At 46.9% G+C, this 26,648-nt stretch overlaps 2 protein-coding genes across 2 annotated transcripts in view; both read left to right on the top strand.

Moving 5' to 3' along the window:
• Positions 1–235: 235 nt before the first annotated feature.
• Positions 236–12,395, top strand: LOC121538585 (transmembrane and coiled-coil domains protein 1-like). Its single transcript, XM_041846728.1, has 5 exons — positions 236–407; positions 1,532–1,789; positions 4,452–5,149; positions 9,371–9,506; positions 10,187–12,395. Exons 1-5 carry the CDS (start codon positions 369–371, stop codon positions 10,499–10,501), a joined length of 1,446 nt encoding a protein of 481 aa, XP_041702662.1. The 5' UTR covers positions 236–368; the 3' UTR covers positions 10,502–12,395.
• Positions 12,396–25,159: 12,764 nt separating this feature from the next.
• LOC121538584 (plexin-D1) overlaps positions 25,160–26,648 on the top strand; it is an 81,806-nt gene continuing 80,317 nt past the window's right edge. The window contains exon 1 of the mRNA XM_041846727.1: positions 25,160–26,551. Coding sequence (XP_041702661.1) covers positions 25,322–26,551 — 1,230 coding nt within the window. The 5' untranslated portion in view covers positions 25,160–25,321. The remainder of the gene's footprint in view (positions 26,552–26,648) is intronic.

Genomic DNA, 26,648 nt, shown 5'->3' with positions numbered 1-26,648 from the left:
AGAACCTTGAGGTGAAAATAAATAGTGAAACTATAGGGCTAGGCTACTGTGTTCAAATAAGGAGTACATTTCCCCCAGATTTCCCCGAAGTTGTTTGATATAAATAAACATGAGCAGTACAGATCGTGGGCAGTTTGAAATGTAATTGACAGCACTTCTTGCGCTTGGCTCTAGGAGCGATTGCAGGAGGATGATGTCACCACTTTCGCTCGGTGGGGAGGGGGAAAGGTGGACAGTCAGGTTCCAGGTACACTAAGTTTGTATACACAAGTTTGGGGAGTTGGCGTGAGCAATGGCCGAATCGTCGGAGCGGGATACATAAATTAAGTCGCTGGACAGATGAAAACTGACTGAGGGAATAAGAGAACATGCATTGGGAACAAGTACTCCGATTGGATAATGGCAAGGTGAGAGATTGTCTTCGCTGCCTTGCAGTTTCTCTGTCCCTTGTCTTTTTGAACCTATCAGGTGTCTGTATTTTGGAGCATAATGGTTTGAATAGACTGGATTTTAGTTTCGTATAACTGTCTCAGTTACCGGATGCTGTGGTTTTGTCTTTTAATCATGTAATTACAGTGTGGTGCCTGTCATCGGTTAGTCATATTGCGCAGACAGGTGAGCAACTGGCCAGTTTTGTATTTCCCAACTTCGGTGTACAAATACTTGTTGATTGAAAGATAACTAAATGAATCGCAGCCACGCTGTGATTTCACCAGGGGGCACAATTGACAGTGACAGAAAAATATTCTGGAGTCAACCAGCCTTTCTCTCCCCCTGGCTCTTCCCCATCCCTCTTGCCCCTGTATTTTCGGTGCACTGTAGCACGTGTCAGTCTCTGATGAGGAGAATAGCCCCAGGGCATGTGTTGACAGTTAGGTTAGACTACTTTTTCTGTCACTATGCCATATGATTGATCTAATAATGTGAGGAATGAAATGCAAGCTGAATTAGTCACCTACACACTGTCAGTCTAGTTCTTAATTCGATTAAGTAGTGAGCATGGCCCTTGACTTTATCCCTATTAGAGTTGTAGTGCTCAGGGGATTCATGGTTCCCTGTCTTTTCTAACTCCTCCTAACTATCTGATCATGGAGTGCTATTGGAATACCACGTTTCCCATTTAGATAGGATGTTAATTTTTTTTACACTGGTGTTTGTTGGCAGAAATCAGGTCAATGGCTGAAAAAGCAAAGGTTGTCTGTAGGTAGCCCTAATCTGTGAAACAATGTCAACACTGTAATCGCAAATCCGACATCCTGTCAAACATGATGTCCTACATTGTACTGTGCACACTAGTGATTAGGTTCAACGATATTATCCACCTCCACCCATGATTAACAATTTTCTACTGACAAGAAATGTTGGATTTCCTCTATGGTTCAGCCTACATGCCATGCTACACAGTCAGTAGTGTCTCTGGGCATATGGAAGGAAATTGGTTATTTTTCAGCTGCTTCCTTCTTTCTGTTTTCTTTGTGGAGCCCATGGTATAGAAATATTGTGATAATGAATTCCCCCTCTCCTCCACCAGATTGAGCAGTTGGAGGTGAGTGGCTGGGCTCAGACCCCCCAGGCAGTGTCGTGTGGGGAGGATGGGTCTTTCCCTGGGGGTGACGATTGCACCCTGGACCCCCAGCGCACCAAGCAGGCTATCACCCAGCTGCAGCAGAAGATCCTCAAGCTCACCGAGCAGATCAAGATTGAGCAGACGGCCAGAGACGACAACGTGGCCGAGTACCTCAAACTGGCCAACAACGCTGACAAGCAGCAGAGTGGCCGCATCAAACAGGTGAGCAGAGTTTTATGATCAGAGTTTTTATCGTTTTGATATGAAACACAAAACTGTTGAATGACAATACACCACTTTTACTGGATAACAGCACTACTAAATTATATAATATATGACTACAATATACAGTGCATTTGAAAAGTATTCAGACCCCCTTACTTTTTCCACATTTTGTTACGTTACAGCCTTATTCTAAAATGGATTAAAATATATATATCTCATCAGTCTACACACAATACCCCATAATGACAAAGCAAAAAAAGGTCAATATCACATTTACATAAGTATTCAGACCCTTTACTCAGTACTTTGTCAAAGCACCTTAGGCAGCGATTACAGCCTTGAGTCTTCTTGGGTATGACGCTACAAGATTGGCACACCTGTATTTGGGGAGTTTCTCCCATTCTTCTCTGCAGATCCTCTCAAGCTCTGTCAGGTTGGATGGGGAGCGTTGCTGCACAGCTATTTTAAGGTCTCTCCAGAGATGTTCGATCAAGTTCAAGTCTGGGCTCTGGCTGGGCCACTCAAGGACATTGAGACTTGTACCGAAGCCACTCCTGCGTTGTCTTGGCTGTGTGCTTAGGGTCGTTGTCCTGTTGGAAGGTGAACCTTCGCCCCAGTCTGAGGTCCTGAGCGCTCTGGAGCAGGTTTTCATCAATGATCTCTCTGTACTTTGCTCTCTGTATGTATGTGTATGTACTGTATATATGTATATATACACTGAACAAAAATATAAACGTAATATGCAACAATTTCAAAGATTTTAATGAGTTACAGTTCATATAAGGAAATCAGTCAATTGAAATAAATTCATTAGGCCCTAATCTATGGATTTCACATGACTGGGAATACAGATATGCATCTTTTGGACGCAGTTACCTAGAAAAAAAGTTAGTGGCCTGGATCAGAAAACCTGTCAGTATCTGGTGTGACCACCATTTGCCTCATGCAGTGCGGCACATCTCCTTCACATAGAGTTGGTCAGGCTGTTGATTGTGGCCTGTGGAATGTTGTCCCACTCCTCTTCAATGGATGTGCGAAGTTGCTGGATATTGGTGGGAACTGGAACATGCTGTCGTACACGTAGATTCAGAGCATTCCAAACATGCTCAATGGGTGACATGTCTGGTGAACTAGGACATTTTCAGCTTCCAGGAATTGTGTACAGATCCTTGCGACATATTTTGTACATATCTTTGCGACATGGGGCCGTGCATTATCATGCTGAAACATGAGGTGATGGCGTCGGATGAATAGCATGACAATGAGCCTCAGGATCTTGTCACGGTATCTCTGTGCATTCAAATTGCCATCGATGAAATGCAATTGTGTTCGTTGTCTGTAGCTTATGCCTGCCCATACCATAACCCCACCGCCACCATGGGGCACTCTGTTCACAATGTTGACATCAGCAAACCGCTCACCCACACAACACCATACACGCTTGAAGCCGGGATTCTTCCCCAGCATGCCAGTGGCCATCGAAGGTGAGCATTTGCCCACTGAAGTGGGTTACGACGCCGAACTGCAATCAGGTCAAGACCCTGATGAGGACAGCGAGCACGCAGATGAGCTTCCCTGAGACGGTTTCTGACAATTTATGCAAAATGTCTTAGGTTGTGCAAACCCACAGTTTCATCTGATGTCTGGGTGGCTGGTCTCAGATGATCCCGCAGGTGAAGAAGCCAGATGTGGATTGCACGTGGTGTGCGGTTTTGAGGCCTGTTGGACGTACTGCCAAATTATCTAAAACAACGTTGGAGGCGGCTTGTGGTAGAGAAATTAACATCAAATTCTCTGGCAACAGCTCTGGTGGACATTCCTGCAGTCAGCATGCCAATTGCACTCTCCCTCAAAACTTGAGACATCTGTGGTGTTGTGTGACAAAATCTGGAGATTTTAGAGTGGGCTTTTATTGTCCCCAGCACAAGGTGCACCTGTGTAGTGGTCATGCTTTTTAATCAGCTTCTTGATATGCCACACCTGTCATGTGGATGGATTATCTTGGCAAAAGAGAATTGTGAGAAATGCTCACTAACAGGAATGTAAACAAATTTGTGCACATAATTTGAGAGAAATAAGGTTTTTGTGTGGACAATTTCTGGTCTCTTATTTTAGCTCATGTTGCGTTTCATTTTATTCAGTGTAAATTACCACAGGCACAGATCAATGTGGGTGTGTCAGCCTGTCTCCTTCCTTATATTTCACAGAGCAAATGTTCTGATACAATAAAATGCGTATGTGCTATAAATATTAACCCACGAGTATACAAAACATTAAGAACATCTCTTTCCATGACATAGACTGACCAGTTGAATCCAGGTGAAAGCTATGATCTCTTATTGTTGTCACTTGTTAAATCTACTTCAATCAGTGTAGATCGGGGATGGGCAACTTTAATGGGGGTGGGACCCACAAAAAAACTGAACTCATCATGAGGGGCCGCAGTGGCTCGTGGGTCTGCGTACCCATATCCTTGGACAAGACAAAAATGTAAGTGCCTTTGAACTGGGTATGGTAGTAGGTGCCAGGCGCACCGGTTTGTGTCAAGAACTGCAATGCTGCGGGCAACTTAATATCAGGAAGGTGTTCCTATAGTTTGGTATACTCAGTGTAAATGTAATATAAAACACAGCAATCTAAATGTCCTATATAACTGCAGGTGTTTGAGAAGAAGAACCAGAAGTCAGCCCAGACCATCCAGCAGCTACAGAGGAAGCTGGAGCACTACCACCGCAAGCTGAGGGAGGTGGAGCACAACGGCATCCCTCGTCAGTCTAAGGATGTCCTCAGGGACATGCAGCAGGGCCTAAAGGACGTGGGGGCAAAGGTCACAGGCTTCAGCGAAGGCGTGGTTGACAGTGTCAAGGGAGGCCTCACCAGCTTCTCCCAGGCTACACACTCTGCTGCCGCCGGGGTCGTCTCCAAGCCCCGAGAGATCGCCTCGCTGTTCCGCAACAAGTTTGGCAGCGCCGACAACATCCCCGGGCTGAAGGACTCCTTGGATGACCCTTCAGGAGGCGAGGAGGGGTTGATGGGGGCCGGGGGGACGTCTCTGGGCAGCGCAGCACACCACCACCTGCAGTCCAGCCCCAAGTACGGCAGCGAGGAAGACTGCTCCAGCGCTACGTCAGGGTCGGCAGGGGCCAACAGCACCACGGGGGCCCCCGGAGGCCCCCCCAGCTCCAAGGGGAACACCCTGGAGAGGAGCCAGAGCTCCAGCCTGGACATGCTGCTACAGGAAGTGCAGGAGCTGAGGGAGGGCCAGGGGAGACTAGAGGAGAGTCTGGAGGGGCTGAAGAGCCACTATCAGAGGGACTACACTGTCATCATGCAGGCCCTGCAGGAGGAACGGTTCAGGTACGGAAACAAGAATCACTGTAGTCATCATGCTGGCCCTGCAGGACTAACAATTCAGGTACACAAAACAGACTTTCTTAGCGAGAGAGAGAGAGAGAGAGAGAGAGACCTGCATGAAAAACTCCATCCAAAGATGGATAAGGTTAACATTTGAGAGGTTATCTCTAAGTGTTATGGATGCATGTATGTTTATTGTAAAGCTAGTGACAGTAGCCTTAAAGATACACACAAATTACAGAAACGCCATTATGCATCATTCAGGCAGAGAGAACAGCTCTAGACTACTAAACTTTAGAGGTGTTTGCACAGACAATTTAGTAAAGACACTACAGGAACAGAGGTCGCCATTTAAGTATATTTATTTTGCACTGTCTCAAAGGGTTTGTCAAAACGCTGACTTAAAGCGGAAACCCTGAAACTCCCTTAAAGCCTGCCAAGTGTATGTAGGTGGCCAGAGGAAATCCCTGCTCTAAAGGAAACAGGAAGAAGCACTTGGAGTCCTGAGCACAGGGATCTGTCCTGCCCTATCAAATAGCTATCTTAGGGCATGTGTTGGTACTCATGCCATGTGTTGGTCAAGGGACAGCACCTTTAAACTTAGCATATACCGTAGAAATGGAGGGAACCATGACTGTACCCTGGTGAAAGGCAAACATTTATTGTATCTATTCAGTTCATTTTACTAGGTTTCAAAGAGACTGTGTTAGTCATGTATTACTAGATATTTAGCCTTTCTCAAAATAACTGAATCTATTACTCTATGTGATTAAATGGGTATTAAGATGTTAAGGGCCATTGACATTATGATTAATATGCACTTAACCCTCACAAGGCAATCAGATGGAGAAGGTTTAGATGGAGGATGTAGAAGGACAATACACTTCTTGATGCTAGAAAGTTTTGCATTTGAAGCTTAAACTCAGTGAATGAGGAAAAGGACAGGCAAATTAACAGACAGACACAAGAGAGAGAGAGAAATATATATACAGTGGGGGAAAAAAATATTTAGTCAGACACCAATTGTGCAAGTTCTCCCACTTCAAAAGATGAGAGAGGCCTGTAATTATCATCATAGGTACACGTCAACTATGACAGACGAATTGAGAAAATAAATCCAGAAAATCACATTGTAGGATTTTTTGTGAATTTATTTGCAAATTATGGTGGAAAATAAATATTTGGTCACCTACAAACAAGCAAGATTTCTGGCTCTCACAGACCTGTAACTTCTTCTTTAAGAGGCTCTTCTGTCCTCCACTCGTTACCTGTATTAATGGCACCTGTTTGAACTTGTTATCAGTATAAAAGACACCTGTCCACAACCTCAAACAGTCACACTCCAAACTCCACTATGGCCAAGACCAAAGAGCTGTCAAAGGACACCAGAAACAAAATTGTAGACCTGCACCAGGCTGGGAAGACTGAATCTGCAATAGGTAAGCAGCTTGGTTTGAAGAAATCAACTGTGGGAGCAATTATTAGGAAATGGAAGACATACAAGACCACTGATAATCTCCCTCGATCTGGGGCTCCAAGCAAGGTCTCACCCCGTGGGGTCAAAATGATCACAAGAAAAAAATCCCAGAACCACACGGGGGGACCTAGTGAATGACCTGCAGAGAGCTGGGACCAAAGTAACAAAGCCTACCATCAGTAACACACTACGCCGCCAGGGAATCAAATCCTGCAGTGCCAGACGTGTCCCCCTGCTTAAGCCAGTACATGTCCAGGCCCGTCTGAAGTTTGCTAGAGTGCATTTGGATGATCCAGAAGAGGATTGGGAGAATGTCATATGGTCAGATGAAACCAAAATATAACTTTTTGGTAAAAACTCAACTCGTCGTGTTTGGAGGACAAAGAATGCTGAGTTGCATCCAAAGCACACCATACCTACTGTGAAGCATGGGGGTGGAAACATCATGCTTTGGGGCTGTTTTTCTGCAAAGGGACCAGGACGACTGATCCGTGTAAAGGAAAGAATGAATGGGGCCATGTATCGTGAGATTTTGAGTGAAAACCTCCTTCCATCAGCAAGGGCATTGAAGATGAAACGTGGCTGGGTCTTTCAGCATGACAATGATCCCAAACACACCGCCCGGGCAACGAAGGAGTGGCTTCGTAAGAAGCATTTCAAGGTCCTGGAGTGGCCTAGCCAGTCTCCAGATCTCAACCCCATAGAAAATCTTTGGAGGGAGTTGAAAGTCTGTGTTGCCCAGCGACAGCCCCAAAACATCACTGCTCTAGAGGAGATCTGCATGGAGGAATGGGCCAAAATACCAGCAACAGTGTGTGAAAACCTTGTGAAGACTTACAGAAAACGTTTGACCTGTGTCATTGCCAACAAAGGGTATATAACAAAGTATTGAGAAACTTTTGTTGTTGACCAAATACTTATTTTCCACCATAATTTGCAAATAAATTCATTAAAAATCCTACAATGTGATTTTCTGTAGAAAAAAAATCTCATTTTGTCTGTCATAGTTGACGTGTAACTATGATGAAAATTACAGGCCTCTCTCATCTTTTTAAGTGGGAGAACTTGCACAATTGGTGGCTGACTAAATAATTTTTTCCCCCACTGTATATATTCTTCTAAAATGTGTTTACCAGAGTCTGTGTGTTTCAGACAAAAAATAAGGAGCATCAAAACTGAAGGACCCTAATGAGGTTTGAGCATGTCTGCTGGTGACTATGTTCTGGCAATTAAACACACAGATATGGTTAAACCACTGTGTTTGAACCTTTGCTAAGAGTCTGAAGCATAACTAATGAAGAAATGGATGAATGAATGAATGAATGAATGAATGAATGAGAATACAGCCTGGACTGAAGACTTTGTCTTGATCTTTTCATGACTTCCAATGAACTAAGTCCACTGGTTATTTCACACAGTTCCTGTGTTGAGACTGCTACCTGTATAATAACTCCTAGAGGAAACTTTATCGCAGGGACCATCAACTAGATTCAGCCGCGGACCGATTTTCTTTTCTTGAGCCGGATGGTCGGGGGGCCGGAACATAATTACAAATAATTTGTGGATTTCAAATTGACCGCAAGAAGCCCGAACAGATATAATATTTGACTGAAACATAATCATTTCAAACCTTGTTTACATTTGTATACGATCACGTATCTCTATTATGCGTTGTAATACTTTGGAACAGATTTCTTGAATTCAAATCACTTGGAGCTGATTTCCTGGTGTTTTTGTGTTTTCTTTATGTCCAACAAATAAAACGACCCGCGGGCCACCTGTTGGGGAACCCTGCTTTACAGGTTCTGTGCAGTCAGCAGTATTAGGATGGTACAGCATGTTCAACGGTTGCTCCTCCTCCCCCTCTCTCTGACTCACCTGTTGTGCTTGTATCTTTTTATTGTTGCATTAAACCACCAGAGCATGTGGGTATCTGTTGTGTGTGTGCGTGCCGGTGTGGTACCAGAGGCAAGAGTTGTAGATCTTATTGAAATGTGACTCTTAAACAGGTTAGGTGAGACATAATGAGATCAGACTGCTGGTGTGATTCACCTAATCACACACACACATGCATGCATAGACAAGCACATTGTGCATTTATTCACGTATTTCCTGAGACACATTTTGTACATATTCAAAAATACTCACGGACATATACAGCTCTCTTTTTTACCTGTTCAGTTTCTTTCCACTACTAATGACACCCATACCATCTTTCTGGTCTCCTCCCTCCTGCTGAGAGTATGTGATTGGTCAGTGTCATCCTGCTGATTATCTGCCATTGGTCAGTCTTATCGGCAGACGAGTAAGCATGTGCTAATCAGCTCACAGATAGCCATCAGTCCAGTCAGTTGTCATTTATTTAATTATTTTATTTTATTAGTCATTTAGCAGACGCTCTTATCCAGAGCGACTTACAGGAGCAATTTGGATTAAGTGCCTTGCTCAAGGGCACATCGACAGATGTTTCACCTAGTTGGCTCGGGGATTAGAACGCTCTTAACCACAACGCTCTTAACCACTAAGCTACCTGCCGCCCTCATTTGACCTGAAAGCTCTTTAGGTTATTTTTCCAGGAAAACCTGGGACCTGTGTTTCTCTAAAGGGGCACACACGAGTGCGTGTGTTTGTCTGTGTGTGTGTGTGTGACTGTCCGCCTATCTGTCTCTGTGTCTGTATTTCTGTCTGTGTCTATGTCTGTGTGAGCAATTAGACTAACATTGGTGTCTATATTTGGGTATGTCTAGGTGTGAGCGTCTGGAGGAGCAGCTGAATGATCTGACAGAGCTCCATCAGAATGAGATCCTAAACCTGAAGCAGGAGCTGGCCAGCATGGAGGAGAAGATAGCCTACCAGTCCTACGAGAGAGCCAGAGACACACAGGTCAGTCACACACACAACCACACACACACACTGTACACATACAAACTAAATAGCCAGACAATTGTATGATTGTGATTCATTTCACAAACACAATTTCATCTGAAGTAAAAAAAATAAAAAATAAAAATAAAAAGCCAATAATCTGTCTTCTGTGTGTGAGAGGACCAGTTTATTTTACAGTTCACAATTTACCTGGTATTTAAATTGGATGATAATAACACATGATAATGGCTCAATATTTATATTATGTTTCATTGGAATCCATAAGAACCAGCCTCATAATGTACCAGATAGTTAGATATTGTGTTGAGTTCGTTCAGATCAGTGCCAGAAAAGTAACCCTTGTTTCAATGTAATTTCTTATTAAATACCAGGGCATTACCAGCTAAAACAGGACTGTAAAATAACTGAAAACCATGTCTGTGTACCATAACCTCAGTGGGTTGTTTATCTGTAAACAGAGCATTTCCGTGTCTGTTACACACATCTCCTTTTGTCCTGCATGAGGGTGTGGGTGCATAACGTTGCCTTGTCTTTAACCTACACGTCCCTCTCTTGGATGTAGAGTTTTAATTGTAATGATCTTTGTTATTTGTCAGACGCTACTGTCTTTACTTTACTGCGTGTAGTAGTACTGTGTACTACTAGGTGTAACCCTTTTCTCTTGACCTATCCTATAGGAAGCCCTGGAGGCGTGCCAGACACGTATCTCTAAGATGGAGCTGCAACAGCAGCAGCAGCAGGTGGTCCAGCTAGAAGGCCTGGAGAACGCCACGGCCCGGACCCTGCTGGGGAAACTCATCAACGTCCTCCTGGCCCTCATGGCCGTGCTCCTGGTGTTCGTCTCCACCGTGGCCAACTGTGTGGTCCCCCTGATGAAGACCCGCTCCCGCTCCTTCTCCACCCTCCTCCTCATCCTCCTCTTCGCCTTCCTCTGGAGGAACTGGGACGCGCTGTCGGGCTGCACGCACCGCGCCCTGCAGCCACCCAGATGACCGCTTGGCCACGTGTGTTTCTATGACTACGCGTAGGGGTGGAACTCTGGCCACACGCACACACAGGAAGCAGGAAGAGCCTAACTGCCAATGGGATGTGGGGGTTGTCTTGACGGACGCTGAGGAATGAGCCTATCGGTTGAGCTCAGTGAGGCGGTATTTGGACTGAGGAGAAAGTCCGGGTAGGAGGAAAGATGAGAATACCACTCAGTTATGACTTTCGTTTAGGAAGAATTAGACTTTGTTTACATTTTTGGAGATCAGAAATAGTGTTTTCTTTCTTTCACAGGTTGCATCCTCATACTGTTTTTATTTCCTAGGAGTTAATCAAGTATATTATTGTCGTTATTATTATTTCTAATATTATTTTTAATACATATTTGTTTTATTCAGTACCGTGTAGCATTAAGCTCCTCCCACTCTGCACAAAGAGAAGCTTGTCAGGAAACTGATTGGACGTTTACCTCAGATGCTCAGGCCCTCTGCAGAGAAATGCTACTCTGATTGTCTGCCTTTCAGGAAGAAAGTGCTCTACCTGGCTGTTATTGGTAGAATATAAAAAGATGAATGAATGCCCTAGCACTTTTCCCACCACGATGGGTTGATTCTGAGATCAGAAGGAACCTTTTCCACTGATTATCATTGTTTCCCGGACAATACTTTGAGTGTCACATCTAGAGACTCCTCGGGCTTCCGTACTGTTTCTACTAGCGATAATTTACATCCTTATAAAGTTTTATTTTTTTTAAATAGAAAGAGAGAATACATATTTTTAATTAGGAGAGGTGATATAATGACTTCTAGAGTGTGGAATCAGCTTAGACAAGAGGGAGGGTTTAACAGTTAGGACCACTCACCACAGAGCCACCAGAGACCATAGGTACAAATAAGGCCACTTTGCAGGAAATGTGGAGTTGCCATGATACTGCTTTCACTGATGCCCACCCATTGTGTCAGCTGAAGTCCATGTTGAAAAGGAATGCTGCTTTTGCCAGACATAGACAACTGTATCCACTGCCATGCTACTGTTGTTCAATGCGCTGCCTGTATTACGAATGTGACTCACTCCATCACTTACTGTTCTCTCTCTCCCTTTCACTCTCATTTCATCCCCCTGTTTCCTCCAACATTCTGTCCTATGTGCCAAAACTCTCCTGTTGCACCTGGTGTAGAAATAGGGACGTTTTTATTTTCTTTCTTTCTTTGATATGTACAGAGAAAAGACCCAGAGCAGGTCATATAGCCTTGTGGGGATGAGAGGGCAGAGCAGATGGTCATAGGCAAAATGTCAATTACACCCTATTCCCTTTGTAGTGCACTACTTTTACTGTGTATAATAGAGAATAGTGTGCCAGCATATAGTTCTCTTCGATGATCAGCCAATTGTACATACGGCCTACTTGTATGTCTCAGCTTGGATTTGAGGTGTATGACAAATCATCATCACTTTGTGCTTTATTAGCCAACTCCTCTGACACATGGTCATGACATTGCAGATGGATTTACTGAACAAAGCACAAACTGATATGGGACCAGGCTAACAGAATATACCTTAACAAGGCCACTTCTGGGTAATTGCTCTGAGACACTCTGCTAATGATCTGATGTGTGTTTCCTAATCCGGGTCCTTGATTACTGCTGAATATGCCTTTTTATCCTCCCGTTCATCTTCTCAAGGACCTTCAGTCGAGCTAGCTGACATGAATGAGTCCATCTAAAGTCCATTCTGCAGCTCCATTAGGAGCTTGTTTTAAGATAATAACTGATAGTGGGAACTGGAGACAAGTGTTCTGGGACCAGGATTGTGAAACACTTTGTACACTTTGAGAATGACACAAATACTAATTTTCACAAAGTCTGCTGCCTCAGTTTTGATGATGGCAATTTGCATATACTCCAGAATGTCATGAAGAGTGATCAGATGAATTGCAATGAATTGCAAAGTCACTCTTTGCCATGAAAATGAACTTAATCCCCAAAAAACATTTCCACTGCATTTCATCCCTGCCACAAAAGGACCAGCTGCCATCATGTCAGGGATTCTCTCGTTAACACAGGTGAGAGTGTTGACGAGGACAAGGCTGGAGATCACTCTGTCATGCTGATTGAGTTACAATAACAGACTGGAAGCTTTAAAAGGAGGGTGGTGCTTGAAATCATTGTCCTTCCTCTGTTAACCATGGTTACCTGCAAGGAAACACGTGCCGTCATCATTGCTTTGCACAAAAAGGGCTTCACAGGCAAGGATATTGCTGCTAGTAAGATTGCACCTAAATCAACCATTTATCGGATCATCAAGAACTTCAAGGAGAGAGGTTCAATTGGCGTCAGGGCGCCCAAGAAAGGCCAGCAAGCGCCAGGACCGTCTCCTAAAGTTGATTCAGCTGCGGGATCGGGGCACCACCAGTGCAGAGCTTGCTCAGGAATGGCAGCAGGCAGGTGTGAGTGCATCTGCACGCACAGTGAGGCGAATACTTTTGGAGGATGGCCTGGTGTCAAGAAGGGCAGCAAAGAAGCCACTTCTCTCCAGGAAAAACATCAGGGACAGACTGATATTCTGTAAAAGGTACAGGGATTGGACTGCTGAGGACTGGGGTAAAGTCATTTTCTCTGAAGAATCCCCTTTCCGATTGGTTGGGGCATCCGGAAAACACCTTGTCCAGAGAAGACAAGGTGAGTGCTACCATCAGTCCTTTATCATGCCAACAGTAAAGCATCCTGAGACAATTTTGCCTAAGAACACAGCCATGAATAAAGAATGGTACCAACACATCCTTCGAGAGCAACTTCTCCCAACCATCCAAGAACAGTTTTGTGACGACCAATGCCTTTTCCAGCATGATGGAGCACCTTGCCATAAGGCAAAAGTGAAACTCGCCAGGGCGGATTGCAGAGGTCTTGAAAAAGAATGGTCAACACTGCAAATATTGACTCTTTGCATGAACTTAATGTAATTGTCAATAAAAGCCTTTGACACTTATGGAATGCTTGTAATTATACTTCAGTATACCATAGTAACATCTGACAAAAATATTATATTATATAAAACACTGAAGCAGCGAACTTTGTGAAGACCAATACTTGTGTAATTCTCAAAACCTTTGACCACAACTGTACATAGCCCCTCTGGCGGTTTAGGCTTAGATTCAGGATCATTGAAACAGATTTAAACCAAAAACTGCACTGAATTTGTGTCAATCTCATCTAGAAATAGGAATTAATGAAATTCAATGGACATTGTTGCACACCAATCAGTTTAAAGATACTGTTCATTGTTTTGATCTTGAACGTGCCCCAGGTGAATTGAATGGCTCCTGAGTTGACTTCTGATCTTGGTGTGACCTTGCCGTGACCTCTCTGATGTAGCGTATGATAGGGTTGTGGGCTAAACCACTCCAGTGCCTTCTGATGTCCTTTTCTAAGTGTGGGACAATAAAAGTGCATTCCTGACTAACTCCTGGCTCTCTGACTTTGTGTGTGCATGTGTGTGTGCGTTTCTGTGTGTGTGTTCTTGTACCTGTACCTAGACGTACACTCATAGTCTTGCTTGTGTGTGTATGTGTGTCTGTCTGTCTGTCTGTCTGTCTCTGGCTCTCTCGTAGGATTGGTAAGCAATCATCTCCTCCATGCTGGCCAACCCCTGTTTCAGGTTGAGGAAGGGCAATTATTTAAAGCAAAGTCATGTTGTTAAACAGATTAATGAATTAAGAGATTCTTAAACAGCCTGGGCCAAACTTTGTCTGGATGAGATACATTTGAAATGTTTAACTGAGGAACAAAGTAGGCCTAAGCACTGTTAGTGTTTTATAGTGTTTAATGTGAATTGATTATAGAATGAATCAGTCCTGTTGAAGTTCACATATTGAGCCACTAGATGGCGGTCCTCTCCTATTTATAGCTCCTTAGTTGCCTGACATGACCCACAGATGATCTGTATGCTCAAATTGAGCCTTGAAACACAGTCTTTACAGTGGGTTAGAAATGTGTGTGTGTGTCCTTGTCCTTTATGTAGTGTGTGTGTTAAACATTGATTTATTTTCCATTCATATTCCCTAGCTGTTAATGTCAGAATGTCAGTCCATATGGGGTGGAGAGGCAGTGGAGTGCTGACGCTGTCCCTGTGGAGGGGTTGTTTCTTATCTGGCAGGAAACAGGTTGGTGGGCAGCGCACAGTCCCAGTCCCTGGACCTCAGAGAAAATAGCAGTCTCTCCCGCCAGACACCCTTTCCCTACTGCCCAGAGAAGGCTCAGGCTGCCTGGTGAGTGGAGTGCATGTTCTCTCACTCTCTCACACACACACCAATATTGTTTAAATACCTTTTCATGATGCACCACATTGCACATATTATGTGACCCATGCATGACAATCGCCCTGTAGCACTCACTTCTGTCATCATGAAGTGCTTTGAGTGGCTGGTCAAGGAACACATCAGCTCCACCTTACCACCCTGGACCCACTACAATTTCCATACCACCCAAACAGATCTATGGACGACGCAATCACCATTGCATTGCACACTGCCCTATCCCACATGGACAAGAGGAATACCTATATGAGAATGATGTTCATTGACTACAGCTCATCTTTCAACAACATAGTCCCCTCCAAGCTCGTCATTAAGCTCAGGGCCCTGGGTCTGAACACCTCCCTCTGCAACTGGATCCTGGACTTCCTGACGGGCCGCCCCCAGGTGGTGAAGGAAGGCAACAACACCTCCGTCACGCTGACCCTCAACACGGGGGCCCCTCAGGTGTGTGTTCATCCCCCTCCTGTACTCCCTGTTCACCCACGACTGCGTGTCTACGCACGACTCCAGCACCATCAGTTTGCCGACGACACGACGGTGGTAGGCCTGATCACCGACGACGACAAGACAGCCTACAGGGAGGAGGTTAGAACCCTGGAAAAGTGGTGCCAGGACAACAACCTCTCCCTAAACGTCAGCAAAACCAAGAAGCTTATCGTGAACTACAGGAAAGGGGGGGCACACCCCCATCTGCATCGATCGGGCTACAGTGGAGAGGGTCAAAAGCTTCCAAGTTCCTCGGTGTGCACATCACGAGGACCTGACGTGGACCCTTCATATCGACACCGTGGTGAAGAAGGCGCAACAGCGCCTCTTCAACCTCAGGTAACTGAAGAAATTTGGCATGGCCCCTCAGATTTTCAAGAACTTCTATAGCTGTACCATTGAGAGCATCTAGTCAGGCTGCATCACCGCCTGGTATGGCAACTGCACCGCCCACTACATCACCTTGGGCGAGCTCCCTGCCCTACAGGACATTTACACCAGGTGGTGTCTGAGGAAGGCCCACAAGATTGTCAAGGAATCCAGTCACCCGAGCCACGGACTGTTCACTCCGTTACCATCTGGCAAACGGTATCGGAGTATCGGGTCTCGGACCAACAGGCTCCTGTCTACCTGCTCAGACCTGCAACTTAGAGACCCTCACACTTCCAACCTTTGCACAAGCACACACACACTCACTCACACAGAAACACACACACACACACACATACACAAGCACACACACACACACACAAGCACACATTACATTACCAAAAGTATGTGGACACCTGCTCGTCAAACATCTCATTCCAAAAACATGGGCATTCATATGGAGTTGGTCCTCCCTTTGTTGCTATAACAGCCTCCACTCTTCTTTCCACTAGATGTTGGAACATTGCTGCGGGGACTTGCTTCCATTCAGCCAGAAGAGCACTAGTGAGGTCGGGCACTGATGTTGGGCGATTAGGCCTGGCTCGCAGTCGGCGTTCCAATTCATCCCAAAAGTGTTCGATGGGGTTGAGGTCAGGGCTCTGTGCAGGCCAGTCAAGTTCTTCCACACCGATCTTGACTAACCATTTCTGTATGAACTTCACTTTGTGCATGGGGGCATTGTCATGCTGAAACAGGAAAGGGCCTTCCCCAAACTGTTGCCACAAAGTTGGAAGCACAGAATCGTCTAGAATGCCATTGTATGCTGTAGCGTTAAGATTTCCCTTCCCTGGAACTAAGGGGCCTAGCCCAAACCATGAAAAACAGCCCCAGACCATTATTCCTCCTCCACAGTTGGCACTATGCATTGGGGCAGGTAGCGTTCTCCTGGCATCCGCCAAACCCAGATATGTCCGTCGGACTGCCAGATGGTGAAGCATCACTCCAGAGAATGTGTTTCCACTGCTCCATAGTCCAATGGCGGGAGCTTTACACATTTTACATTTTAGTCATTTAGCAGACACTCTTATCCAGAGCAACTTACAGTTAGTGAGTGCATACATTTTTCACACTGGCCCCCCGTGGGAATCGAACCCACAATCCTGGCGTTGCAAGCGCCATGCTCTACCAACTGAGCTACAGGGGACCTACACCACTCCAGCGACGCTTGGCATTGCGCATGGTGATCTTAGGCTTGTGTGCTGCTGCTCGGCCATGGAAACCTATTTCATGAAGCTCCCGACGAACAGTTATTGTGCTGACGTTGCTTCCAGAAGAGTTTTAATGTTTTTTATGGTTTTTGCGACTGCACTTGAAGAAACGTTCAAAGTTCATGAAATGTTCCCTATTGACTGACCTTCATGTCTTAAAGTAATGATGGACTGTCGTTTCTCTTTGCTTATTTGAGCTGTTCTTGTCACGGTTCAGACAGACGACAAGAGGACCACAATTGCGTCACACCAGAAAGTTTATTTAAACTTAAAGGGAAAGGGATGTAGGGAGTGAGTGAAGGCTCCAGGGGTTATCCCGTCCGATGTGCTGGGTCTGTGCCTCCCCCCAGTGGCAGCGATGCGTCCGATGACGCCGGTGGTTGGTGGTCCAGAAGTCCTGGGGGGGGGGAGGAAACACAGACACAACGGGGCGGAATGAAACCAGGCAGCAGTACAGTTCAAGGGAAATCCAAAAAACGTAGTAGCAAGGCAGAAGGCTGGTCAGAGTTACCGGGATTGAAGAGTAGTCAGGAGTCGTAATGGCAGAAGCAGGTCTGGATCTCCTGAGGCAGAAGAGTCTCCAAAAAACAGGCAGGTCCGGGGTCACAAAACCAGGGTGAGCCAGAAACGCGAGCAAACAGGTTCCGGGTGTGAGCTTTGCAGACGATCTGACACCGGAGAGCTGAAAGACAGGGCCTAATATACTGGGAGAGGTTAGTGGGTAATGCAGCGCAGCTGGCAGAGTAATAGAGCCGAGCAGAGCAGGGACAGGTGGAGCTAGTTAGGCTGAGTAGAGAGAGAGTGGTGAGCAGAGTGGAAGAACTTAAGGTGGTAACCCAGTGGAGTGAGAGGGCTCATGACAGAACCCCCCCCCCAAGGGACGGCCCCAGAAGTCCCAAGAGCAACACCACGCCAGGCGGGAGGAGGGGAGCCGGAGGAGGGCTAGAACTCCTCCGAACGGTCCGAGCGAACGTCCTCATCCTCGGAGGAAGCCGGAGGGCCGTGGTCGGGAGATGGGACAGGTCCCGAGACAGGATCAGGCACAGGACAGGAAGCCGAGCGGGCAGGACGGTTAGGGATCCCTCTGGGGCGGCCCCTACGGATTGCAGGTTGATCAGGATGCCGTTGGTGGAAAGCGGTGATGAGAGTCCTATCCACAATCCGACTAGCTGGCACCCAGGTCCTTTCCTCAGGTCCATAGCCCTCCCAGTCAATGAGGTACTGGAGACCCCTACCCCTCCGTCTGGACCGAAGCAGGCGGCGGACGGTGTAAACCCGACCACCATCGACGAGCCGTGGAGGAGGAGGACAAGGCGCAGCAGGGACCAGCGGACTCCTGGGCACAGGCAGGGGCTGCAGCAATCCGGCTGGGGGCTGGCAGAACGACTTGTGTTGGTTGCAGATGGGGCAGGCTTGGACGAATTCCCGTACATCCTTCCTCAGAGAGGGCCACCAGAACCTCTGGGCGAGCAGGTTGTAAGTGCGGGTGGAGCCAGGGTGACAAGCTAGGCGGGAGTCATGTCCCCACTGAACGACCTGGGACCTCAGGTCTTCGGGGACAAAAAGGCGGTCAGCTGGGCAAGTGCTGGGACCTGGCTGGTTACGGAGAGCCTCCAGCACCTGTTTCTCAACAGCCCAGGTCAGAGCTGCAACGATGCAGGGACTTGGCAGAATCGACACAGGGTCCTTGGAGGGGTCAGGAGCGGAGTTAGTAGGTACTGGCCGAGGGGGTAGTGCGGCGGCAAGCAGGCAGGTTCGGTGGCAGTCCTCTCCCCACTCCCTGATCACCCCGGTCACCCAGTCGAGCTGAGGGTTGTGCCGGCGGAGCCATGGGTAACCCAGGATGAGGGGTTGGCCTGGAGAGGGGAGCAGGTGAAACTGGATAGTTTCTTGATGGTTTCCGGACAGACCCATCGAGACCGGGGCCGTGACATGAGTGACCGATCCGAGTAAGTGTCCGTCCAGTGCCCGGGCAGGAATAGGAGGTGTCAAACGGAGGTTCTCCAGTCCCAGTTGGCGTGCCAGCTTGATGTCCATTATGTTGGCTTCGGCGCCAGAATCCACCAGAGCAGCCAGGGTGTGAGTTGAGTCAGGGAGGCGGAGGTGAACTTGCAGCAGGGGTTTGCGGTCGGAGGACTGGATGGTCATTGAACTCAACCGGACTCCCCCTATGCCCGGTGAGCTTCGGCCCTTTAAAGGGCAGGTTACCACACGATGTCCATCACCTCCACAATAGAGGCAGAGGTTTGAGGTGAAGCGTCGCTGGCGCTCTGCAGGAGTGAGAGAGGCTCGCCCAATCTCCATAGGCTCAGACTGATCAAGCTGACCTGGGTGAGTGGCAGTAGATGACAGGAGCCCAGTCGGATCTCTCCGAATGCCGGTAGTAGGTGGACCTTGGCGCCCCCTCCCACGACGACGGGTCTGTATCCTACTGTCGATCCTGACAGTCAGTGCGATGGCTTCATCAAGAGTGGAAGGCAGTTCATGGGAGACCAACTCGTCCTTGATATAGTCAGCCAAACTATGGAAGAACGCGTCCACCAACGATGGTGTGTTCCAAGAACTTCGTCTAGCCAGGGTTCGGAAGTCGATGGAATGGTCTGCGACTGTACGTCTGCCTTGTCGAATACTGAACAGTTCACGAGACGCCTCTGCGGTTGGGGAATCCAGGTCAAACACCTTCAGCATCTCCTCAGCAAACAGGTCGAAGGTTGCACATGCGGGGGTTTGACGTTCGAACTCTGCTGTTCCCCAGAGTCGAGCTCGGCCCGTCAGGTGAGTGATGGCATACCCAACTTTAGCCCCCTCCGTGGCGAAGGTCCTTGGCTGCAAGGAGAACTGAAGTCGGCAGCTAGTCAGGAATGGCCGGACCTGGGTTGAATCGCCGTTGAACCGCTCGGGGTTTCCAATCTTGGGTTCCGGAGCAGCGGCTGCAATGACCGGGGCAGGTAACTCGGGGGCAGGGCTGGTGGGCAGACTGGCTGGGGTCAGGTTGGTGAGGAGTTGAATGATCATGGCGAGTTGTTGTTGCTGCTGCTGGGACTGCTGCTGGTGCTGCTGGAACTGCTGATGCTGTTGGTGGCCGACCTGAAGCAGAGAGGAGATGACGCCGCTCATGCGGCCTAGCTCTCTCTCAGTGTGTTCCAGGCGTAGCATGGCGGTGGGTTGCTCAGGCTCTTCGGTTTCCATGTCGGGGGAAGTGTGCGCTGAGTCCATGATGGTCAGATCGTACTGTCACGGTTCAGACAGACGACAAGAGGACCACAATTGCGTCACACCAGAAAGTTTATTTAAACTTAAAGGGAAAGGGATGTAGGGGAGTGAGTGAAGGCTCCAGGGGTTATCCCGTCCGATGTGCTGGGTCTGTGCCTCCCCCCAGTGGCAGCGATGCGTCCGATGACGCCGGTGGTTGGTGGTCCAGAAGTCCTGGGGGGGGGAGGAAACACAGACACAACGGGGCGGAATGAAACCAGGCAGCAGTACAGTTCAAGGGAAATCCAAAAACGTAGTAGCAAGGCAGAAGGCTGGTCAGAGTTACCGGGATTGAAGAGTAGTCAGGAGTCGTAATGGCAGAAGCAGGTCTGGATCTCCTGAGGCAGAAGAGTCTCCAAAAAACAGGCAGGTCCGGGGTCACAAAACCAGGGTGAGCCAGAACGCGAGCAAACAGGTTCCGGGTGTGAGCTTTGCAGACGATCTGACACCGGAGAGCTGAAAGACAGGGCCTAATATACTGGGAGAGGTTAGTGGGTAATGCAGCGCAGCTGGCAGAGTAATAGAGCCGAGCAGAGCAGGGACAGGTGGAGCTAGTTAGGCTGAGTAGAGAGAGAGTGGTGAGCAGAGTGGAAGAACTTAAGGTGGTAACCCAGTGGAGTGAGAGGGCTCATGACAGTTCTTGCCATAATATGGACTTGGTCTTTTACCAAATAGGGCTATCTTCTGTATACCCCCCCTACCTTGTCACAACACAACTGATTGGCTCAAACGCATTAAGAAGGAAAGAAATTCCACAAAATACACCTGTTATTTGAAATGCATTCCAGGTGACTACCTCAGGAAGCTTGTTGAGAGAATGCCAAGAATGTGCAAAGCTGTCATCAAGGCAAAGGGTGGCTATTTGAAGAATCTCAAATATAAAATATATTTTGATTTGTTTAACACTTGTTTGGTTACTGCATGATTCCATATGTGTTATTTCATTGTTCTGATGTCTTCACTATTATTCTACAATGTAGAAAATAGTAAAAATAAAGAAAAACCATTCAATGAGTAGGTGTGTCCAAACTTTTGACTGGTACTGTATATGAAAAAGTGTATAAATCTAACTTCATTAGAATATACATACAGTGCCTTCGGAAACTATTCAGACCCCTTGACTTTTTCCACATTTTGTTACGTTACGGCCTTATTTTAAAATGTATTTAAAAAAAATAATTCCCCTCAATAATCTACACACAATACCCCATAATGACAAAGCAAAAACAGGTTTTTAGAAAGTTCTGCAAATGTATAATAAAAAACAACTGGAAATATCACATTTACGTAAGTATTCAGATCCTTTACTCAGTACTTTGTTGAAGCACCTTTGGCTGCGATTACAGCCTCGAGTCTTCTTGGTTACAAGCTTGGCACACCTGTATTTGGGGTATTTCTTCCTTTCTTCTCTGCAGATCCTCTCAAGCTCTGTCAGGTTGGATGGGGAGCGTCACTGCACAGCTATTTTCAGGTCTCTCCAGAGATGTTCGATCGGGTTCAAGTCCGGGCTCTGGCTGGTTCACTCAAGGACATTCAGAGACTTGTCCTGAAGCCACTCCAGCATTGTCTTGACTCTGTGCTTAGGGTCGTTATCCTGTTGGAAGGTGAATGTTCGCTGCAGTCTGATTTCCTGAGTGCTCTGGAGCAGGATTTCATCAAGGATCTCTCTGTACTTTGCTCTGTTCATCTTTCCCTCGAATCTGACTAGTCTCCCGGTCCCTGCCTCTGAAAAACATCCCCACAGCATGTCGCTGCCACCACCATAGGGATGTTACCAGGTTTCCTCCAGATTAGATGCTTGGCATTCAGGCCAAAGAGTTCAATGTTGGTTTCATCAGACCAGAGAATCTTGTTTCTCATGGTCTGAGAGTCCTTTAGGTGCCTTTTGGCAAACTCCAAGCGGGCTGTCATGTGCCTTACTGAGGAGTGGTGGAGTGCTGCAGAGATGGTTGTCCTTCTGGAAGGTTCTCCCATCTCCACAGAGGAACTCTGGAGCTCTGTCAGAGTGACCATCGGGTTCTTGGTCACCTCCCTGACCAAGGCCCTTCTCCCCCGATTGCTCAGTTTGGCAGGGCGGCCAGCTCTAGGAAGAGTCTTGTTGGTTCCAAACTTATTCCATTTAAGAATTATGGAGACCACTGTGTTCTTGGGGACCTTCAATGCTGCAGACATTTTTTGGTACCCTTCCCCAGATCTGTGCCTTGGAACAATCCTGTATCGGAGCTCTAAGGACAATTCTAAAAACACATTTTCACTTTGTCATATTGGGTATTGTGTGTAGATGGGTGACAAAAAATATATATTTATTCCATTTTGAATTCAGGCTGTAACACAACAAAATGTGGAATAATTCAAGGGGTATGAATAGATTTTGAAAGCACTGTACACACACTCAGTCTACGCTGCTGTTCCATTTAGGCCTACTATTTAAATTGCTTGACCAATACACTATCCACTTCATATTGTAATTACTGTCATACTTGACCGCACATTCAAAATGTATACTGTATATCCTATTGAGTACATATCAGTTTTATGACTTTGTATAAGACTTTCTTCTACTTCTTCTTATTTGACTTTTGAATATTATTTATATTGATAGGCCTATTTGTACTGCATTGTTGAGGGAGCTTGCAAGTAAGCATTTCACTGCACCTTTTACAGTGGTGTAAAGTAGGCTACTTAAGTAAAAATACTTTGAAGTACTACTTAAGTAGTTTTTTCCAGCATCTGCACTTTACTATTTATATTTTTAACCACTTTTGCTTTTGCTCCACTACATTCCTAAAGAAAATATGTACTTTTTACTCCCATAGACTTTTCCTGACTCCCAAAAGTATCCGTTACGAATGCTCAGGCAGGACAGCAATATGGTCCATTCACCCACCTATCACTATAATGTGTTGTCATCCCTACTTCCTCTAATCTGTCGGACTCACTAAACGCAAATGCTGCCTTTGTAAATTATGCTGAGTGTTGGAGTGTGGCACAAGAAAATCGTGCCATCTGGTTTGCTTAATGTAAGGTATTTGATGTATAGCATTTACTTTTAGCCTACTTTTTACTTTTACTCAAGTATGAGTTTTAGTACTTTTTCCACCACCTTAGGCTACTGAAGTGCATTTAAAACCAGATACTTTTAGAAGTACTATTTTATTCGGTGACTTTCACCTTTACTTGAGTCACAGACAGACAGACAGACAGACAGACAGACAGACAGACAGACAGACAGACAGACCACACCACACCACACCACACCACACCACACTTCCGTGAAGTGTCACGAAAAATCGAGTCTAACCAGAGCGCAGCACTCCGTCACACCTCTTCAGTAATATCTGATCCTTGACAGCCGTGACCCGTGATACCCCTTCTCTCCTCAGTCCCTTCGCATCCCTCTCACTCTTAATAGAGACGAGAGGTTTTAGTGGGTGTGTTGGGGGGTGTGTGTAGTCTATATGTGTGTGTGGTGGAGTCTTGCTCCTGGCGATCAGTCAGCTGGTTCCTTATCATACCTCTTTCCTGCCCCTCCACACTGTCCGATTAGATGCGCGTGTTTGGGGGCCAAGGTAAACACGCATAGGCCCCGGCGGTGCTTATCAGCGCAAATAACAGCACCAAGTGGTGATGGGAGGCGCGCACGGAACTAAGTGGGACATAACAGGTCCCCTGTGACCGCCGGCCGCGAGAGATAGAACAGATCCAGCAGGGCTGTAGTGCACAAACTGGCATGACGCACGGGTTGGAATGCGTTGAAATAGAACGATGGCTATCAAATTGGCGTGTTTCTCACTCACTCCAGAGATTAATCTCTCTTCCACCTTTCTGAGCTGTTTTTGGGTAATTTTATTTATATTATGTTGGCCTATCTAAACTGCCCTTGAGAGAAAAAGTCCGTGGGTAATCCAAAAAGACGCACTCCCAGTTTGTTGTTGCCACTTTTTGTATAGATATCCAACTGAGATGTCCCATGTTTTCTCATTGCAGAGCTGTGAACAAGAAGCACTTCATTTCAACGGGAAGTTTAAGCGACATACATTTTTGGGAGGTGCACATGTGTTGCGTTTGAATATTTATGAGGCGCAGATCCAAAAGCTAAATAGATGTGAATGTCAAAAAACGGAAAGGTGGGCACACCCATCTGGTAGCACTTTCACGGTGCTTACCCCACCATATGTGCACAGAGCGCAGATGGAGCCTTCTGCGTATCTGCACGTCTAGTTTTGATTTACATTTGGTTGAGTTGTCAACTAACGTGAATTCAACATGAAATCAACAACAAATGTCACCATGTCAATGGATTTTGGTTAAAAGTTGGGTGGAAAAAATACATGAAATGCCCTTTTAAATCCAATCAGTTTTTCACACTGATTCAACGTCATCACATTTATTTTTGGGTTGAAATTACGTGGAAAAAAGTAGATTCAACATGTTTTTGCCCAGTGGGAAGGGGCCACTGGCCGCAGGAAGTGAGAGCAGCCACCGCCATCAACCCTAAGAGGAGCAGAGCACTGATCAACTGGGCCATTTAAATGTAGGAGCCTGTAATAGGTTTTTATTTTAGAAAATAGGCCTAGGCTATATTTTCTTCTCACATTATTATTCCCCCTCAAATTATAATTTTATTTTGATCATTTTGGGATTATTTTGTCATCGTTTTATAGATAGATAACTAATTAACAGTAATTACACCATTATTGTTCTGCCTTGGTGTGTGGATGTCCATTACGCAAATAGCCTACAATTAGCCTACCCTAACCACTCCAATCAACTTTGACTGGAAAAAAATCTCACATGATGAAATTCCAAGGCGTATAATATGGAGAAGAATGAATAGGGAGGATTGAGGAGAGCAGCCGCTGGGCACGGGGCTGCGGGGTGGAGTGGAGTGGAGTGGGCAGAGAGAGGGGCAGCAGCAGAAGACAGCTCTGCGCTCTCAGCCCTCCTCTGCTGTGCTCTGATGTGCGCTGCGCTGAGAAAAGGAAGCACGACTCTCTTATCACGTCACTCTGTGTTTAGGCGTTGAGCAGGAAACAGCCTTTCCTCTTGGATTGTCGCAGTAGGAACAAACACGATATTTTTTCCTTACTCAATGCACCCCTCAGCACAGAACACGCGGAAACCGGCCAGAAGGAAAAATGCCTCCTTCGGAGAAGATAGCTGTTCTGATTCTTGGCGTTCTGGTGCTGGAATCGTCCTGGAATGCCCAGCACAGCCCGTGGCTTGCCAGCGCGCTACAGATCCAACAGGCGTTCGCCTCACCAAACCAGACCAATAACTTTGTGGTGGATGAGGTGAGTAGAAAAGTCTACCTGGCTACGGTAAACATGGTCTACCAGCTTAACGGGACCCTGAGCGTGGAGGTGGAGAAGAGAACGGGGCCGGTGGAGGACAACCTGTTGTGCCATGCGCCGCAGCTGCCCCAAGCGCCCTGCGAGCACCCCAAATCCCTCACCGACAACTTCAACAAGCTGCTCGAGCTGGACCGGGAGCAGGGGGTGCTGGTGGTATGCGGCTCGGTGTACCAGGGCTTCTGTGAGCTCAGGAAGATGGAGAACATCTCTCAGATAGCGGTGGAGTTTCCCGCTCAGGGCGAGAAGACCGTGTTCCCCAGCATGCTGAATATCGCCGCGAACCACCCCAACGCTTCCACCGTGGGGCTCATCTTCAGGAGCCATGGGGGGAACACCCGACTCCTCGTCGGGGCCACTTACACCGGCGCTGGGACCCCGTTTTTCCCCAAGAACCACAGCAAGGAGGACCTGCGCTTCGAGAACACTCCCGAAATCGCTATTCGGTCCCTGAACATCAATGATTTATCTAGGCTGTTCACCTATGACATCAACCCGTCCGAGGATAACGTCTTCAAGATCAAACAGGAGGTGAAGCAGAAGAATAAACTAAACTTCGTCCATGCCTTCATTCAGAAGACCTACTCTTATATTGCTATCAACAATGACGCGAATATGGGACACAAGGAGAGCCAGCCGAACAGCATCCTGGCCAGGATATGCCTGGACACCGAGACCCCCCGAAAATCCACCTCAGAGAGCCGTAAACTCACTGAGTCCTTCATCCAGATGCCGCTCCAGTGTGGATATAACGGGAACATCTACAACCGGCTCGTCTCCGTTCACCCCGCGGAGATCCACTCGGGGACCGGAGAGGGGCTGGAGTCGTACCTGTTCGGAGTATTCACCAAATCAGACAGAAAGTCTGCACTGTGTGCGTTTCGGTTCTCAGACATTGAGGAGGAGATCCGTCAGGGCCGGAGGAACTGCTCCAATTCCCACAGCAGCGAGGTGCAGGTACTGGACAGCGTCATCCAGGGCTCGGGCGCAGCGTGCATACACAAAGGGATTCTGGTGGTAAGTCAAGGATGAAAACTATCATTGCATTTTGTTTTAAACTTCAGTGAGATTTGTAGGACTATTCATATTTGTGAGACTTGGTGGGAACTCATTT

This window comes from Coregonus clupeaformis, chromosome 24 (genome assembly GCF_020615455.1).
Source record: "Coregonus clupeaformis isolate EN_2021a chromosome 24, ASM2061545v1, whole genome shotgun sequence".
Taxonomy (NCBI): domain Eukaryota; kingdom Metazoa; phylum Chordata; class Actinopteri; order Salmoniformes; family Salmonidae; genus Coregonus; species Coregonus clupeaformis.
This window is presented reverse-complemented; position numbering and strand designations above follow the sequence as displayed.

What these genes read in the sequence shown, in the direction of transcription:
- LOC121538585 (XM_041846728.1), top strand. Translation starts at nt 369, where the DNA reads ATGCATTGGGAACAAGTACTCCGATTGGATAATGGCAAG. An exon ending in AGAGTGGCCGCATCAAACAG is followed by an intron (nt 1,790 to 4,451) that starts GTGAGCAGAGTT and finishes ATATAACTGCAG; the next exon opens with GTGTTTGAGAAGAAGAACCA. An exon ending in CTGCAGGAGGAACGGTTCAG is followed by an intron (nt 5,150 to 9,370) that starts GTACGGAAACAA and finishes GGGTATGTCTAG; the next exon opens with GTGTGAGCGTCTGGAGGAGC.